The 21,156-nt window shown below is 35.3% G+C and overlaps 1 protein-coding gene across 3 annotated transcripts in view; it reads right to left on the bottom strand.

The window, feature by feature from the left end:
* LOC149800854 (lachesin-like) overlaps nucleotides 1-21,156 on the bottom strand; it is a 175,029-nt gene that overhangs the window by 28,814 nt on the left and 125,059 nt on the right. For all 3 annotated transcript variants that reach the window (XM_089954226.1, XM_089954224.1, XM_089954225.1), the window contains exon 2: nucleotides 4,038-4,162. In XM_089954226.1, coding sequence (XP_089810352.1) covers nucleotides 4,038-4,162 — 125 coding nt within the window. The remainder of the gene's footprint in view (nucleotides 1-4,037; nucleotides 4,163-21,156) is intronic.

Genomic DNA, 21,156 nt, shown 5'->3' on the forward strand with positions numbered 1-21,156 from the left:
AAAATAACCTTTTGAGACAAGGAATAATCGTCAGCTGTACCAGAAGCATTTTCTAAAGTTTCGACCGTCTGCTGATTAACATAGATATTAATGTTACTGTGGACGCATTTCTTCAACGCTTCGATTAGTATGAGTTGTTTGAGGTTATCGCAGTCTTGACAAACCTTCGTGGCTGAGCAACACCTATCAAATAATTGCTCTTTTTCTCTTGTAAAATCAACATGAGTCTGTCCAATGTGTTTGCGCGCGCGCGCGCGTGTGTGTGTGTGTGTGTGTTCAGAGTTATCATTAAGCGCAAATTTCCTTGTAACTCCTTATGAAGCCCGTTTTAATTTATAAAGCACATGGTAAAGTAAATTCAACAAAAGCGGTATTTTGCAGTCGGGGCAGCAACAACATCGATTTGCAGTTTTCATTATTTTACATTAAAAATGATGAAGCACGAAAGAAAGTAAAATAGTTTCAGCAGATTTTATATATTTCCACAAATCTTATAGTAGATTTATCGATTGTTCTTGTGTAACCTTGATTTATTGACTTACATTTTTTTAAAACAAATTAAAACCCGAGAAGGAATGTTAAATTCAAATCCCAAAGCATTAGTCTCTATCGCTAACATGTCAGAAGAGACTTTGTGCTCCCTTCGGGAGGACTGAGAAGATGCTATTTACAGAATCGTTCACAAAATTCCCGAAATATGGAACTCCAAATGGTTCGAAATTTATAAAGGAATTTAATCGAAATCGACTGATTTAAGGCACTTCAGTACAATCCTGGCTATATGGTTCCAAATAAGTTTAGACTTTATGAAATTGTTTTGAACATGTCGAATTAGACATAAAATAAATTGCCTTTGAGATAAAATTCAATTAAATTAAGACGTGATTGAGAGGGTTTTTTCTGTCCTGTTAGCCACATACTAGCGTGCTATGAAGGAGAAATACTGTGTCACTATTTTCCAATATTCATATCATTCGGGTCAGACCGTAAATGTTCTACCTATTCTTCTCAGCAATTTAGAATAACTGTATTAATAAAATGTTCGGCATTCTGCAAACACTATTACATTTGCGAGTTATTTCTTTACCGCACATTGAAATAGTGTGTGCAAAAATTACGATTTTGATCGCGCATTGAAAGGTTTTATTATTTTCGAAGTTTAGTTATTTTCTCATTTGTGTCCAACTGAATGCAGTATTTGAAGAAAATCGTAAAACTGTTTACTAAGTCCATTCGAAAATAACGTGTTAAATCATGGTGTTCTCTTCGCGTATACTTTGGCTGTCTAGATGTTATAATCCCCGTACTTTTTCATTTGGCAGTGACCCAAAGATGTTGCCTCTAAAATGTTATTTATTTACATTTATTTATTTATTCTTTTTCTCCAGACCGATCTTGTACAAGTGTCACACACTGAATATCTGCCCTAACCCTATTGTGCCTTCTTTTTGGTGCGCCCCCATGAGTGGTATTCATCTTATAAAGAAACACACACACACACACACACACACACACACGCGCGCGCGCGCGCGCACGCACGCACGCACGCACAAACAAACAAAATAAAACAACAGGTTATATAAGGTTTTCATGGTATAATAAATCTGTGCAATTATCTCTGCCTATATAAAACTAAAATAATTCGAATGGTTTCAGAATAGGTCATCAAAGTATGGATACAACATGACACGACATCTCAAATACCTAAATAAGGTGTACCCTGAAACAAAATGTCTTCAAAGGTAGGAAAAAAGCTAGTACACAGGATATTTAAAGATTTAATTAATGAGTATTGAAATGTAACCAGGTCATAGATGTACAAAATAAGCAAATATTTGGTAAATTCCGTTAGTCAAGTAGTTGTTGTGTAATTGTGCCATCAGTCTTTCGGGTCTGACTAGAGACCTGCAAACGTACTGGACAAAATTGAAAAGCCCCTTTTGCAAACAATGGGGCAAGACATTTCCACTCATAGTAATTACCGTGTGGATTCATACTGATACGCATGAATGGTGTTATGTTATCGGGATTTAGATTCTCAGAATTTGAAACGGTACATAGTTATATGCATGTATGTACTGTACATAGTTATATGCATGTATGTACTGAGAGACAGTCCATGTCAAGCTTTTGTTTTTGTTACTGTTGGTATAGGGTTTGACGCCATTTTTCAGCTCAAGATAGGCTATATATGATGGCCAGTATTAATGGTGGAGGAAGAACCTGGAAAAAACCCGGAAAGAACCACCGACCCACGAGAAGCTACCGGCAAGATTTCTCACATATCCACAATGGCCGAGCCCGAATCTCGAACCCACGCAGAGGTGAGATGGCAGTGATCCGTGACGGAGAGCGCTTTAGACCACTCGGCCACTCGGGGCACCCCATGTCAAGCTAACCGTTTGTGTATGGTTCGCACTATGTCTTGACGGGAGTAAAGAAGTTGTGCGACTTTCTTTCTTCGTCTTCTTCTTTTTCTCAAATCGATGACTTACACTAGATAATGTTGTTATTAATATTTTGCCCTTAAGAGGGATGTGTGAAATTGTGACATTTTTGTATTGTTTTCTTTCAAACTTGTAGACATGACGGGGAATGGAGGTACACATGTCCTGATAAGGTACATCTGCAATAATACTTGCAATAATATTTGTAATACTGACTATACCTCCCCCATCCCCTAAGTTGAGCAAAGTAGTCCGCAGCATGCTCACACACTTATGTACCTACAAACCAAATTGTTATTCTCAAAAGGACACATATCTATAAGAGGTCAAATATGTCATTTGAACTTTATAAATATATGCCTTACCATATAAAGCTAAGTAGCTCAGTTAAAACGATATTTAATAATATTAAACAACACTTTGTAGTTAATTTTCATGCTTTTTCTAATTTACTGTATTTCAGTTCGCTTTCCTATTTGACTTGCAAATCACTGATAAAGCTCCTTTTCTTTCAGTTATTGTTTTCATTTCGTTCTTGTCCTCTTCCACTTGTGATATATTACCCCCCCCCTCGCCCTCGCTCTCTCTCTCTCTCTCTCTCTCTCTCGATTTTTTCAGCTTGTTCTTTCCTGCTCGCTCTCTCTAGCTATGATATCCCCTGCTTGCTAAATGACTTCTACAAATAATTTTATGATCTCATCAGCTGGAATTTTGACCTCATCAGATCACCCTACGATTCCTCCATTTCACTAAATGACGTCAGCTCATTTTATGATATCATCAGCTCATTATATGATATCATCCCTCATTGTATGATCTCATCAGCTCATTTGTATGATATCATCAGTTGATTGTATGATATCATCAGCTCATTTAATGATATCATCAGCTCATTTAATGATATCATCAGCTCATTTTTATGATATCATCAGCTCATTGTATGATATCATCAGCTCATTTTATGATATCATCAGCTGATTGTATGATATCATCAGCTCATTTTATGATATCATCAGCCGATTGTATATCATCAGCCCATTTTATGATATCATCAGCTCATTGTATGATATCATCAGCTCATTTTATGATATCATCAGCTCAGCATATGACCTGTCCAGCTCAACATGCAATTTCTTCAGCTCACTCTACGATTCCTCCATTTCTCTAAATGACATCCCTTGTTCATTACACGATCTCATTAGCTCACTATATGATTTCACCAAATCAACCAATGATCTTTCCTGTTAACCATATATCTCTCAAGCTTAATCTCGATTATTCCAGTTTGCCATCTCCCACTCCCTCTAAAGTCTTGCCTTTATATTTCATATGCTGTCTCTCATCAGATTTAATCGAATTGACGTTCCACACAGACAGATGAGGTTTTCGTAGATGGTCGCTAGTTATATATCTCACACAATCATAAGCCTGTTTTCATTACTTGCTGATCAATATATATTTAGCTTTTTTTTCTCATAAAGAGACAAAACAAAAAGTTATTTAAAAACCTATCAGAAAAGAAAATGTTTTGACTCGGTTGTTGTGTTTGATTTCATACTCGTATGTTGAAAATTAGCCTAAGGTACTTACTTTGTGATCGCCCTTGTGGTGCACTAAACATGGAAGCCGTGCCGTCTCTCCGGATACGAATGTAACATCCACGGGAGAATCATCAAACACTAAACCAGGTGTTTCCGCAGGTTCCGTTGACAACACTGAAAATAGATCAGGATATAATAAGCATAATTCCCAATAAGTACCCGTATCCGTGTGTCTATGTGCACCTTCAAATAATCGCCGATTTATAATTATGTAGAGCAAATCTGAAGAAAAGGTAAAACTTCCCAACGAGATGTGTACATCCGGTATTGTGCCTCTTTTTCTTTTACACAATGAAGTGCACAAATATCCTCTGAATTATCACTTACATTTACTGATAATTTCTATTTTACACTTTCTTTGATGATTTTGCTTGGATTTATCAACTTTCATCCATTCTTTGACAACCTCTAACACTACATCTAGATAATAGCAATACATATTGTCATCGGACTTTACAAACAACATCTGTGCCTGATAGTTTGTAATTGATTTTGAATACTAAAGCAAAATATGCCTTAGTCTACACCTCTATATTTCAAAGACACCTGATCATATAGGGAAATGTTTATGACAGATGTTTGAACATTTTAAGGTATCACTACACTGATCTATGGTCCTTATCTACTTCGGTCATTGTTCCAATACATTAGTCGTAATCGCAAATGCTCCAAGACTAGCTTGGACACAACATATTTAACACACCAAGACTAACTTGGACACAACATATTTAACACACCAAGACTAGCTTGGACACAGCATCTCCAAAACGGAGAATAGCTTATGCCGCATTTTCTGGAAATAATTGTTGTTGATTGAAACAACTGGAATGCGTTTGTAAGTGACATTTGCAGAACCGGCACACTTTCACAAGTTTGGTTTTTCAACCAACGCAAAAGCCAAGAGTCTGAGCCCAATAAGTATTGGATGTCAGTAAAATTCGTCTCTGTTCAGTAAATCTCCATGAAAATTCAGAGAAATAAAATTAATTAGTTTCTTAGTAGGGTACGATATTAGCTGATTGTCTTATTTGGTAATATCGTACAAATATAATTCTAAGACAGGTTTATCTTATCTTGCCGAAGTCCTTTATATACAGGCTTTTGTGGGTTCATTGTATGTCCTTTATAAGACCTGGATTTTTGACATTTCTTCATTGTCTTTTTAGGATACTTGTTGCTGCATTTCCCAACTTTATTCACTTGCACTCGCGTATATCCCCTTCTTCCATTTATTATTTTTCTATAAACACTTAAGTGATACTACATACAACTCGTTCCATCGTAATTATCATCTCCATCAAATAGTGTTACATCTCCCATTAAGGACGTAGTCAATACATGCAAATACTTTAATCATTGACCATACTCTAATCCGTGAATTTAAATCAAGTACGTCTGGTCGACAAGTTTGATAAAACCATACGAGTAGTCTTTAATTTCTTTCAAATAGTGGATTAAAGTAATGCTTCCCCAAAAGTATTTGAAGGCATTCAAAAATTGTTTCAAAGAGCCCCGACCCTCTACACCAAAATTAAACTGCTTTCTTATTTAAGGGTCAATAATTGAAGCATGTGCCAAATCAACACGCCAATGAGAAACTGATATCATCACTACTGTATTTCATCCTGCTGTTCTCTGTATCAATATCATATTATGTTCAATAAATTACCACTGATTATTCAATTGGTTGTTAATATTGTCCTTGCCCATTCTCGTTACACCGTGTTTCTCTCTCCATTTCATCGATTAAGCAGGATTGTCTAAATAAATGAAGCATTACTGATACAATTTCGTGGTTGATGATGACGTGTGAAATGAGAGGAATTACGCACACTAATTGGATAAGGACAGAGGCATAGAGTGTGAAGAGGCGACTGCTAAGGCTTGAACATTTTGCCATAATAACCTTGGTGTCCACTTTATTTTACATAGGTAATCAATAAAAGTGAAAAAGTAGATTAAAAAATTTTAAAAATTTGTAAGGAAGGACAGATATTTTTTCCTTTTCGTGTGAAGCAAACTGGCAAGAAATATATATTTTTAGACTGCAGAAGCGTTTGGCAGTAAGAAACCAACGATGTCCTATAACTAGAAAACCTATATGCGTAGGGAAAGAAAAGGTTCGATGCGGCAAAAGTAAAGACTATTTCAGTGCGTTTATTCAAAATGCATGACATGACCAGAATGTACGACCGTGTGTCTCAAACAGTACCTATATATTAATCTGATAAGTATAATATAATATTTGCATTGAGGACTCAAATGTAAGATTAATCACGCTTACAATGATTGTATATTACATATATAATCTTTATCCTATCAGGACTTATCCTCTATGGCCCTTTTATCAAAGAACAGACATGGAATGTATCACATAAACAGTCATAATTGACGTTATTCTAGCTAAGAGTTTGGCTCATTGATGAAGAAGTTTTACTTACTCTGGTAGGTTCCAAGGGTTCTTGCGACGAAAAACTTTTAAAAATCTTATCTGAATATTAGAAGTCATCACTGAACTAATATAAATTCATGTTCACTGCGCGCGGTAGCAGACGGTTGAGTATCTAAAGTTCACACCAATTAAATAAAGTGCACTAAATTTGCAAACAGCATATATAACTCTTACATGGCAAAACATTTCTTCTATCTGTATATCGGGAGCTGCTGTGGCTCAGTGGTTTGCGTGCCGGATTTGCGACCTGAATGGTGTGAATGCGAGCCCCACAATCGAATCAGACAAAGACTGCGTTACTGTGGTGTGTCTTTGGGCTTGACATTTTACACCAATTACCTTGGCACTATACAAAGCCACTTGTTTTAATGTGTCTTAATACACCAAAACTAACCAAACGTAATGTTTGTAATGTAAAGTCCCTTTAATGTGTAGAAATGGCTACTATCCCTTTACGTTTCTTCCAAAATGTAAAATATGCATTGCCAAATTACATGGATATATAAATACATATGGAAAGGTATATGTAAAGTCCAATTACAACAAAGATGAATTATTCACCATTACTACTAACAGGATATTTGTGGTGAGACCTAGTGTATGGAAATTAATAGTATTTGAAATAATGTAAGAACATCAACTATCTCTGGAATATCGATAAATAATTTATGAATACTATTTTGTGTAGTTTTACAGCAAACGAGACTATCAACAAATTGCTTTAGAACATGCATTTAGTAAAATCCCTGCGAGTTGTAAGATTTTAAGATTTATTAGTTGTCTCATTGTTTGGATAAAGATACCTCCTGTGTAGAAATGAACCAAAACATCAACAAAAAAAAAACTCTGGGATGAAATTATCAAGCTCAGGACATCCAAAAGTATGGGATGAAATTCTCAAGCTCAGGACATCCAAAAGTATGGGATGAAATTCTCAAGCTCAGGACATCCAAAAGTATGGGATGAAATTCTCAAGCTCAGGACATCCAAAAGTATGGGATGAAATTCTCAAGCTCAGGACATCCAAAAGTATGGGATGAAATTCTCAAGCTCAGGACATCCAAAAGTATGGGATGAAATTCTCAAGCTCAGGACATCCAAAAGTATGGGATGAAACTATCAAGCTCAGGACATCCAAAAGTATGGGATGAAATTCTCAAGCTCAGGACATCCAAAAGTATGGGATGAAATTCTCAAGCTCAATACCTTAAACAAAAGTTAGATTTGTATTCGCCTGTTTCGTTCAATGCCAAAAAGAAAGATTGATTGCCTTGAGAAGACTGACAGAAAGTGTTAAAATTTCAAAAGAACACTTTTATAGTTATTTATTTTCAGGCAAAATCATCCGTTACTGAGGAATAAGTAATATAATTCCGTCGTCATACGACGCAATCCAAAGATGACGTACTGAGGAATAAGTAATATAATTCCGTCGTCATACGACGCAATCCAAAGATGACGTACTGAGGAATAAGTGATATAATTCCGTCGTCATACGACGCAATCCAAAGTTGACGTACTGAGGAATAAGTGATATAATTCCGTCGTCATACGACGCAATCCAAAGATGACGTACTGAGGAATAAGTAATATAATTCCGTCGTCATACGACGCAATCCAAAGATGACGTACTGAGGAACAAGTAATATAATTCCGTCGTCATACGACGCAATCCAAAGTTGACGTACTGAGGAATAACTGATATAATTCCGTCGTCATACGACGCAATCCAAAGATGACGTACTGAGGAATAAGTAATATAATTCCGTCGTCATACGACGCAATCCAAAGATGACGTACTGAGGAATAAGTGATATAATTCCGTCGTCATACGACGCAATCCAAAGATGACGTATTAAGGAATAAGTAATATAATTCCGTCGTCATACGACGCAATCCAAAGATGGCGTACTGAGGAATGATCAATATCATTTCGTGGTCTACCACACAATTCAATGGGCAGTATCATCCAGTGAGGAGGGCGATTTAAATCTATTAGCCTCAACTACCACACAATTCAATGGGCAGTATCATCCAGTGAGGAGGGCGATTTAAGTCTATTAGCTTCAACTACCACACAATTCAATGGGCAGTATCATCCAGTGAGGAGGGCGATTTAAATCTATTAGCCTCAACTACCACACAATTCAATGGGCAGTATCATCCAGTGAGGAGGGCGATTTAAATCTATTAGCCTCAACTACCACACAATTCAATGGGCAGTATCATCCAGTGAGGAGGGCGATTTAAGTCTATTAGCCTCAACTTGATTACACTGATCGTTGAAAGTTCTCTTTCTAAGTAAAGGAATATGCGAAACAAGTAGCGAGATTACATGATAAAATGTAATTAAAGAACTTACCGTCTTAGTGCTACTGGAATGGAGTCACAAAAATGTGTCTATTCAAAATAATTTAGTATATTTTGTGCTATTTGTGTAAAATAAACGTGTTTCAAACTCAAAATAAAATAGCTAATATCCAGATTTATTGCCAATAACATGTTAAAAGTGCCAGTAAAATCAAGCAAGATCAGTTGCTACTGAAAGATCTTTTCCGTCTGCCAAATTGCAAATTACGAAACGGAAATCATTTCTTCGTTTATACAGCTTTTTCTAACAATGTTTGCAGTGGTCATTTTCATGCTCCTATTATCTGAAGATTTTTAAATGATATCAGAGAGACATTCTGTATGATCGTCCTTGCTGGCAGATCAAAATGGAATTTTGAATCTGGCAATGAGACAGATGAGAAAAACATTCGTTCATACTTTGCTCTTATTAATGCATTGCAGGTATTTTACGAGTAACCCACCTTTGAATGCAGCACAGCTTTGAACCAACTGCGTATTTACGACCAGAGACTTGCTTTTGCATCAGGCGAAGCTAGACGAGTTGAAGGTAGGTAACTAAAATTATTTATACCCCACGATTAAACCGTTTCAGTGACCTAAGTGGTTAGAGCGTCATTAGTACATGGGGATGTTCTAGGGCAATGGGACTATAGAGGGCAATATGAGAATTTAACATATGTTGGGATTGTCTAGGGCAATAGGGGTATTATATAGGGCCTGTCTAGGGCAATAGGGGAATTGAACATGGGTTGGGACTATCTATGTCAATAGGGAAATTACATAGGACCTGTCTAAGGTAACATGTGAATTTAACATGGCGGGTCTGTCTAGCCTCAAATAGGGATTGAACATGGCGGGTCTGTATAGTCTCAAGGGGGAATTGAACATGGTGGAACAGTATAGGTGTCAAGGGTGTATAAGTTCATGGGTGTATGGGGTCAAAATACATAAACATAGGCCTACGCATACACATAAACAAACAATTAAAACAGGGTGAAGAGTATATCTTTTTCTAGGCAAGTGAGAAATGGTAAAACACTAGTATATATTTATAGCCTCATCTTGTGGTAAACTCTTCGGAAAAATCTAACATATATTTTTAACCATAATTTGTTTTAAATAAAATGGAAAAATGTAATATTTATTTATAGCTACAACTTGCGGTAAATCCTACGGGAAAATCCATGCATATATATATATATATATATATATATATATATATATATATATATATATATAGTCACAAAAGTTCTAGCCTCAATGACATCACAATACTGGACACTGGGAAGAAAATGGCAACAGTGTTGCATGTGGCTGACCTCAATCGGGCGGCTGCTGAGTAAAAGTGCTGCAAGTGGCTGACCTAAATATGCGTTACTGTAGGTAGGTAGATTCAATGAATTTTATAGGGACAAAGGGTTTTTTGTAGAGACAAACGGAGTTTTAATGGGACAAACAAGATATACTCTTACACACCTCATATAGCATCCAACACTCCGTACAAGTACATCATCTATACCATCTATTCTCCCCATACACTATCCAAAAACATATTGTATTAGCTTAAAGTGCAAGAGAAAGAGCTGAAAGCAAATAAAACATGCTCTCACACATCGTATCTACCATTCAACACTTAATACACATTCAATCCAAACCGACTTGCGTTAGTTTAGAGTGTAAGTGAAGATGAAATTTCATCAACCTACTATTCATCATACGACAAAATGTACTATTTATCACACCATTTATACCATCCAGTACCCCATACACTATACAATGCGTCTTGTGCCAGCTGATAGTTTTCAAACAAAATTTAATCTCACAAACATATCATCCATTATTTCATACAAACACTATCCATAATGGCATGGTTTAATTTAGAATCTAAACAAAGGGGACTAAATTTCAGACAGACATACAGAATATATATCTATATATATATATATATATATATATATATATATATATATATATATATATATATATATATATATATATATATATATATATAGATATATATATTTATATTTATATATATATGCTTGGATAGGTAATAAAAAGCGAGAAGACTATGTTCACACACACCATATCACTATGGCGATATATCTTCACGCAATCATGCCAGCATATTTTCATTAAATCGCATAGACATAATCATTTATACATGGGTTTTGTGTGTATAATTTGGTTCTGCTTCTACCAAAGGAACTATTCCATGATATCTTTTCAGAAACAATACAGCACTTTTCATTGTAAAACAGACAGAAAAAACATCATTAACATTATCTTGAATGACACCATCTTATTTGTCAGAAAAACCGCCTGCAATAGGTATTGCTTTAGTTTAAAACACAACAAAGCAAGCATACATATTTTTAGAATGGATTAAATACATACAAGTTTATAACATGTAATCTTTAAGGGCTACTATAATATGACATATTGTTTCTGGTATAACTAAGCCAGTTGAACTAGCCCAGGTGGATGGAGCTTAAGGTGAATGGAACATTGTATTCAAGGAATAAACAACAACAATAGATGTGATTGTTGCATTATTTAAGAGTTGTAGTTTCTGTCAGGCTTAAAAATGTAGCGCCTCTTGACAACATGTTAGATTATGTTAATTCATATCTAGATCATATTTTGTATTTTTAATGATTTTTTTCAAAATGTGGTACACATGGCTGAAAATGTGACTGTTGTGATTAGATAACTCATACCCTTGTCTTTTTCCAGCAGAGTTATTTCTCTTAAGTGGAAGGGTGCACTTGGTTTAATCCTTGTCAAATTGACAGTCTGACACTGTTCTCTATGACAGTGTGTGACAGTCATGCTGAGGTAGGATAGAAAGTATATTTATTTCACAAATCATTAGCATTGAGGTCTATGGATAAACAATTGGTACCGTGATACCTTCTGGCTTCGAACGATCTATAACCTGTGTAACGTGATAAAGGGCCCTCTTCTTGACGCATCAGCAGCTGAACAAGGATTATAGCGACAGATGTTAAAACTATTGTATTAACGATTAGTGAACACAATGCTACTTGGGTACTTATCAGTACGAGGATCAAGGTGTCATTTACACGAAAACTATAGAATCATAAATTTAAAGGTTTTGACTCCCAAAAAGAACTAATTAAAAAATTTACTTTCATTAATCACTTAATTAACAGAATATAGTTCACGGTCATTGTACTTTCTTTAACATTCCCTATAATTTGACTACCTGTATACTGGTCAAACAAGATGATAAAGCATGGCTCAGCTCTAACTGATACAGAAATTCTGGTTATAGACAGTTTAAAGTCAAAAGAATTAAACAAAATTAAAATTAATGCAAAATGAAAAAATTAAAAACGTTATAAAGCTTATAAAAGCCAACTGTAATGTTAATATTATGAACGCGAATGCAAAGGAAAAGATTTTGTTCAAGTTATATAAGGGCATCTCAAATCATCCTTTGATACACTGACCGTCTTTACAAACTACCAATTACTAACTACCAATTACTAACTACCAAATACTAACTACGAAACTCTCTCTTAATCATGTGTTACCGATGATAAGAACGACAACTATAGAAGTCTTACTTAAGGTAACACCACATATACGCCTTTAATACCGCTTGAAAACGAACCAAACTAATCTTTATCTGCTATAACGTAAAAAATACTGAAAGATGTCAAATCAAACCTGGACTTGAATATATATTCAGGCGTACAAAAGATGAGTCGAAGACTTTCAAAATCCAATATTGTTGATGCTTCGATCACATTTCCAATCAGTAGAAAGAACCATATATGATGTCATTGATCAATGACCAATCTAGGGAACAATTCCTCGACAGAGCATGCCAATTAATCGACCATATCACCACAGCACATCAATTAGTCGAGCTCATGTGGATACCGTCGCACATTGGAATCTCTGGCAACGAAACAGCAGACAAAGTTGCAAAAACTAAACTAGGAGATCAAAACTCTATCAAGCTTAACTATAGCTCTACAGAAGCAATAAGCTTCGCACAAACATATATAGACCAAACATGGCAAGATTTTTGGAACTCCTCCACAAAAGGTAAAAAGCACCATGAAACCCCAAAATACGTAGATAGGAACATACAGCTACCTAAGGGTACCTATTTAGAACAGAAAACCATAAACAGGATAATAACTGGAAAAACTAAACTAGCAAGCAGTTTTGGAAGGTTTATAGGACCCAAACAGCAACCATTAACTGCTTTAACTGCCACACCACCGAAGATCTACACCACGTATTCAATATATGCCCAAAATATCAACCCGCTCGGAAAACATTTATCAAAAACCAAAAAGAGATTGGATCACCACACACATACCCAGAGTTACTTATGGACTCTAATAAAAATAAACAATCAGCATATAAAAATATAAATCAATTCATAGACTCAGCAGGACTTAGGAACAAAATATAATTACTATCCCCACAAAACCAAAAGACCCAGTAACTTGCTAAATAAAGTATAAATAACATTCAATCTCTAAAAACATCAATTAATAAATAACTTAAAGAGGTAATATCTAAAAACTTATAAATAACATAACGTAGGAAACACACCCTAAACACCTCGACTAGTAATCCCATAATAACCTTGAAAATCTCTCTTCATACATGATATCTACTAAGAACCTCTATAAACAGCATAGAACATCCCCCCTCCTTTTAGAACATTTTGAAGAAGAAGAAGAAGAAAAAAAAAAGAAAAAAAAAACAACAACAGGCAAATGCGACAAGAAACCAGCGATGCAAAGCAAGCAGGACCGTTCCCGAGCTCTCCTTCCCACTAATGACAGCCAACCATTCAACTGTAGGGACCTTTATGGACCCACAGATTGAGGCCAAACTATCAGGGTTCCTTGAATCCATAAAAGCCTGGGGGAGGTGGCACCATCCCCTTCCCCAGGAACAACTAGCAGGCTGCGGTGCAGTCAGAAAAAAGTGGCACATGCACAATTGTGCGAACGCTACTATAATTAAACTCAACAACAAAAATGACCAATCTCTTGCATGAAACAGTCGATCAAACTCATATATATATATATATATATATATATATATATATATATATATATATATATATATATATATATATATATATATATATATATATATATATATATATATATTTATATATTTACACAAGGTAAATGGATTTCAGCTGGAAATGTACTCAAAAACAAAATTACACGACGTATACGAAAGGGGTTTTCATTCAGGCTAAGCTAAGGGCAGTAGAGATCATGGGTAGATAAACAAAATTGATTGTAAATTCAATTGTTGTGTCCCAACGACCTCTTTGGGATTGATGATGATGATGATGATGATGATGATGGTGACGATGACGATGATGATAATGATGGCAAAGCTAAATCAAGGGCGTGTTTCCCAGACGAAATTCAATGTTTTAAGAGATTTTCAGATTCACAGAGAGCGACGTCTCGAAAGGCTCAATGTATTGTCTCAATCACATACTAATAATATTTAACGGTTACTGCATTTGTAATGGAAAATATGAACTAGCTTTTCGGATGGATACTTAAAGACCTGTGGTGATGAAGTATCTGTCCTTGAAAACGAGTTAATATTTTCCCATTCAAATTCAGTAACCTTTATATTATACAATCATTTTCGTATTCTACGTAAAGCTTACTTATGAAAATTACAATACAAAAAAAAAGTAACTGAATATATACTGTATTCCAAAATTTATACACAACCGTAGTTGTATCAATACACAATAGCAATATTAATACGCATCCAGGAAAACCCAGCAACCTTTGAACTTCGTCGCGCGCTCGACAGCAGTTTAAAAAAAATGTATTTTTGGTCTACTTAAAATTGAAACTTAGAGTCGTAGCGTGAATGAATGCGCATTGCAACAACTTTTCCGTTTGGTCTAAAATAGAAGGACGTTGTTTTCATGTTGATGGACGGGATTATTTGGTCAGTTCAGTGCAGGAAGGAGAATGGATTTCAACAGGATATGTACTCAAAATTCCACAACAGTTTCGGTGTGTATCATTTTTGCAGGACATGTCATTCGGACTCGCAGAACTAACCTTTACATTTTGAGGACATTCAAGATGCATAAATGTAAGTACATTTATTAGTATTTTTATTACCAGCCCTGTCAATTGTATCTCGCAGTTGGAGTACCTCAGCTATTACTTGTATCATATAATGTGTCTTCTATCGCTAGCCTAATATTGTATAAAATTAGTTACACAGGAAAAATTGCAAAGCGGCTGTTGTGCTAGACTCATTTAGCCAGCGGAAACAATACTTTTTCGTCGTCTAGGTTTATTGGCTCTGTGACGATTAGTTTCATACCAATACCTTTAGATGTATTTTTCTCGGATCTAGTATTTGGACAGACTTGTAAAATAGTATGTCTCCTATAGATTCGCCATAGCCCTTGACCTCAATATGCTTTTCTATGCTGTATTTCTATAGACCCTAGAGAGCACTGGTCATAGCCTAAACCATTCTAATTGCGATAAGATACGAATATGTCTTCTAAATTACTGTTTCGATGGTCAGATCGGTATTTTCAATTATTGCGTCTCTCATGTTTGTTGCTAACATTGCGAATATCACGTTAATTCGTGTGTGTGTGTGTGTGTGTGTGTTTGAAAGTTTCGTTTCTGACTCGTCCAAATCTTTAACTTTATCACCTATACTTGAAATAGACCAAACATCTATTTTAGTGCATTCAACAACAAATCTCAACAAAAACCTAAAGCGTCTACTTTACACGAGTGTACATGGTTTGTTTACAAATTAGTATCTGATATACTATACTATTTTTAGGCACATGCAACATCAAGGTGTTCAGTATCGTAAAATACTGTACGATTTTGACAATGTAAAGGTAAAGGAGAACAAATGAGCATATACTAAGTTTATTATTATACGTTTGTAATTATCTGATCCATTTATTCGTTTTAAATTCATACGTCAATTTCTTTTTTGGTTCGGACATTACTTGCTTGCTTTAATTTGTCGTAAATGTTACATTGTTACGAGTCTATGCTCTTAAAATAAGTAACATAAAAGAATGCATGAGAACAAGTTTTGTAAAATTTTACAAAGTTTATTTCCCTAGAATTCAAAGTGAAAATGAGAAAAAAGAACTTACGGTATTGCGAACTAAATCCAAAAATAATCCAAGACTTACAGACAGAAGTCCTAATAATATAAAGTCCTCAATAAAATTTAGTAGAAGTCCCGCAGAGATCCATAACTGAAGGCGATGACGCGTCTGTTATAGCTATTAAAGTGTCGATGTGTCAAGAGGCTTTTTTATGAATCACGGAAATATAATTCCAAGTTTGAATTCAGTATAAATTCCGGTGAATGTCTTTATTCAAGAATTTTGACACAGCACTTTTGTGTATCCAGACAAAAATAATGACTTGAATTAAATAGTTTGAAGAAAATAAAATTCAGCGCAAACTGGTCACAACAAAATATAACTTTATGATGCTAGATGTTAATGCACGATTGACCAAATCATCACACAGTCACTATACAGTTTTCTACTAGACCTCAGGTCACGATGACTTGACCTCAGGTCACAATTAGCATTTTCTAAAAATATTACCTAATGGGAATTAACCGTAAAGAATGATCGAATGAGTCTTGTTTACTTACAACACGAGAACCTGTAAAATTCACTTAAGAAACTCCAAAATATTGCCCAGATCAACACATTTACTTCTTCTAGTTTACCTGAATGAAAATCCTGATATTCAGTTCATACACATAGAGAATAATGAAGCTATTATTAGTTGCTTACATAAAAGAAAAAGAAAATTTAAAAAAAAGTAAATCGGGTCATGCAGAAATGAATTAAGTTGTGGACAAGGTCGAGTCCAGCATACAATGTTCCATTACAATAGCATATAATGAGATTTTAAAAAAATTAAACTACCAAACAAACAGTTAAATTGAATATACAATACAATATGACTGCTGTATTCTTAGAATGTCATACAATGAGTCCTTGATATGAATTTTGAGATCATTATTCGAATTACTCGTTTATCGGTAACAGGAAATTCATACTTTACTTCCGATGCGAAATGTGTGAATGCGTGAATTGAATGACACGAATCCTGTAGGAATTTATATTACTATGCCTGGAAATGTCATGACAATGAATTGCTTCTTAGCAAGAATTGAATTCCATTAATTCATTGTTAAATTATGTTGTGATTTCTTTTCAACCGAGAATCATACGTTTTACGACCGGAATAGTCCAGTCAGTGTTTGATATTACACAGTATGGTATGGTACGGTTTATGGTGTTGACACTTTAGAAATGCGACAAGGGAAAGACATTAATTTTATAGTAATAGGGTCGTATGTATCAGCTGTCAGGCTGATGACTGATTCAGATTAGCTTTAGTTTTTGCTGAATAACGAAAAGACGATATCTGACGTAACAATACTAGGGGTTATTATTCGATCCCAGAAGTACGAAAGTCTGACAAATATTTAGGTTGTGTATTGATGGATTTATCTTAATGGGGGAAAAAGCTCCATATGTGCACCACGAAAAGGGGAAAGGGAGCAGACAGCCAAGTTACAGTTGGAGAGACAGAGAGAAGACGAAAAGACCTTTCACCAACATTGATTTTTGTTGAACCGAAAGTGTGTGTGAGTGTGATTTGGATTTTTAACATAGCTTGTACAATTTTTCAGTCATATCGCTACGATGTCTGCAGTGTGAAAGTTTATAGTTATGTCTAGCACTGGGGCATCATGCCGCAGACATGTAGCATGATGTCCCACCCAATCACATTATCCTGACACCAGGCCGACCAGTCCTAACACTAACCTCTTAATGCTGAAGGTCAAGCGAGGCAGCTGTTAGTACCATTTTTTGTAAGTCTTTGGTATGACTCGTTAGGGGATCGAACCCACGACCTCCCGCATCCGAAGCGGACGCTGTAACCACTAGCCACCGGAGCGGTCTGAACCGGAAGCAACCAGGTTATGGAGGCATCATGAGCAAATGCCGTCGGTCATTCACTCTATTTCATAATGAACGTTTTTCATCCGTTTAATAGATCAGCTATTTGCATTTCGGATAAAATTTGTAAGTTCCTTTCTAAGAGAAAGTGTACCATTTAAATGTGATGTTCAAGTTTATTTTGTTTATGTAATTGATTTATTAATTATATTTTAATATAGGGGACTCGCGTTGTTCTATTATACATTTCTGCTCGCATCTCTGTTATTCCGTACATTTTTTTTTCATATGTTATGTTATTATTTGCTTGATCCGGGCAATAACACCGTGGTCGATCATATCCAGTATAACGATTTACCAAAGCACGTACCAAGTAGACCCTAACAGTTATATTCTCCTTTTTGTTGCATAATACATGGATTAAGATGTCATAAATCAAGTATAACGATCTTATGATACTGTTAATTAAAGCACGGTTAATATAGTGACACTTTTTGTGTCTTATAACGAAGGAGCTTGAATTGAAACTCATTCGTGCAATTCATTCAAGCATATTCTAGACTATTGTAGAGGCCACAAATTAACGTGTTTTATTCTTACTTCGTATCACAATGTATGCAGGTATGTATTTTTATGTGCGTGTGTGGGCCTATCATTCTACACTATCTTAGTGTTTATGTACGTATGTCCATATATGTACGTAGGTCTATTTTAATAGGCTTGTTTTTGTTAATGTTTTAATCGTGTCACCATCACTGTTTGTAATGTTACGTATACTTGTTTGTAAGCTTTTAAATATTTTTATTTTTAATTTCATTATATGTCAGGTAATGTACTTTCGTTTACTAGGAATTTATTATCCAGAAAATAGTTTGACCTCGACTATTCAGTTGTAAACACCTAAAGCTGACCTAGTTCCCGACCTTGATTTCAGAAATCACTGAGACAAGTAAACAACTTTTTATTTTTATCCTATTTTTAGGGTAAAATGATTGGTTTTTGTTAAGGTCAAACTCGGACTGCCTAAATACTTCTCGAAGGTTCTGGAAAGTTGAATCTCATCCTGGAATTTGTTTTGCGTTTCGAGTTATTTTATAATCATTATTTATAGAGATTTTTCTCAGCCGGGCTTAAAAACACTGGGACGTAAAGGTGTTCTTTTGTTGTGTCAGTTTGGTGTTATTTTAATGTTTATTCGAATTATTTGGATTTTAGAGGATAATTCTTTTTCCTGGAAAAAGTTGAGTACTCATACAGAATTCTTGGACAAAGACAATTCTTTAATTCACACACCGGATTTATTGTTTGTGAATAACACAGAACTGTAGACCTTACAAGACCACAAATGATACAGTATACATCATCGCCTTCCATCTTGGATTTATCGTCGGGAATCGAACTTGAATTGATTAGAACATTTCATTACTAGGACTTCTAAAATTTAATTCGTGGAATATTCTTGGATGATTTTTGAATTTGATTCATAAAACCGTAAGTTCTTTTTTTTTTCTCAGGTTTACAGAGTTTTTCCAGGCAAATAAATTATTTGTTAAATTTTTAAAAGCTTGTTGTTTTCACTCTTTCTTTTGTTACTGTTTTTTCGAGTCTAAACAAATAACATAAGAGTAACAAATGTATAGGTATATAGTTGCTGATGGTCAATCGGCTAAAAAAAGTTATTTTATTCATGAATTGCTTGGCCAAAAATTCAGCTCGAATTGAAAAGAAAGAAAAAACAACAATCCAAAATGGAAGCTACTAGAATAGTAACTGGATTGAACATTTATTGTTCGCGCGAGATCCTCCGTCAGGAAATACAATGTGAACCGATTGAAAAGGTTCGAAAATTTATAGAGTTGTGATCACCAAGACGAACTTTTAAGAACGTTTTAATTAGCAACCGTCAATATGATTCCACTTATCAATGTATTGACTACCAACTATCAAGACGATCTCACTTAGCAATCTTGAAATCAAGGAATGCACCTATTTCTGACCCGACTGCAGTTTGTCACTTCTCTTTCCGTTCAACTAGTATTAAGGATATGGAATTCTCTTCTGAAATCCTTTACAAATGTCAAGTCGTTTGCACGGAAATTTCCATGAACATAATACCAATAAACTGCCCCATTTGTTCTTTTGAAATTCCCATATGACACATCACAGCGTTCAAAATAGATTAGCTGGAGATATCGTAGGGTGAGCTAGAGAGATTGGAAGGCGATTACAGGAAGAGGTGAAACTATTGTAGGGCCAGCTGGTGAAATCATAGGGCGAGCTGGTGAGATCGTAGGGCGAGCTGGTGTGATCGCATGGCTAGCTGGTGAGATCGCAGGGCGAGCTGGAGAGATCGTAGGACGACTTATACAGATAGTAGGGTCAAACAGAGAAGAGCAATCGATAATTAGGTGCATAGGGAAATGAAATGATGGGAGATTCTATCGGGAAATTGCAAATTAAGGGTTTCCATATCTATCAGAAAATTGCCTTCACCGAATCAGCGTAAAATTCGCTGGCTATTATTTCACTAAGTTCATTCATAAATCATGCAAGGGTGACTAAAACAGGTGAAAAACAGAACAATTGAAAGTGAGGGTATTTAATCCAAGGCACACGGTGTACTCTCCAGCTTAAATTACGATGTCTCCAGATGACAATACGACCTCTCCATCTAACCCTCCAATTTATTCAGCTCGTCCATTCTGAACATATTTGTCATGCCAAACTCATGTAATTGTAGTTTTTGGATCTATTCGTTCTTCCACTGAGCTATTACAGACAGAAAATTTCAAAGTGAATTATAGATTAATGTAGAATACATTTGTTTGGGTATTTTTAAAATGGTTTTGAAAAGAGTTCTTTTTCCTGAAATCTGCAAGAACCAGGTACACTCATATTTTGCACAAACACTTTCATGTTTTAAGCATTAGTAAATTGCTAAATTGCTTCACTCATACGAATAGACTGTTGAAGATGATGAAATGTATCATCCCTCATGAGACATGAATATCCGTTACTTACAATACAAATTTACGAAGAATCGGTCGAGATGTACAGAGCCCGTAAATTACGTTTCATTAGTATTTAATTTACTAAACCCCCATGTAACAATTCATACGAACTGAATAAAAATAGAATGTTACCTGCACCGAGATATCCTTGCCTTCATTCCGTCTACTATTTTCCAGTTAGCGCTTTATTGAAACAAAATCATATCAACAGGTCACAATCAGCATATTAAACGCTTATTTAATACAAGCCTAATGGACTCTACTGCGTCATATA

This window comes from Sinohyriopsis cumingii, chromosome 4, assembly GCF_028554795.1.
Source record: "Sinohyriopsis cumingii isolate HCF-2022 chromosome 4, ASM2855479v2, whole genome shotgun sequence".
Classification (NCBI taxonomy): domain Eukaryota; kingdom Metazoa; phylum Mollusca; class Bivalvia; order Unionida; family Unionidae; genus Sinohyriopsis; species Sinohyriopsis cumingii.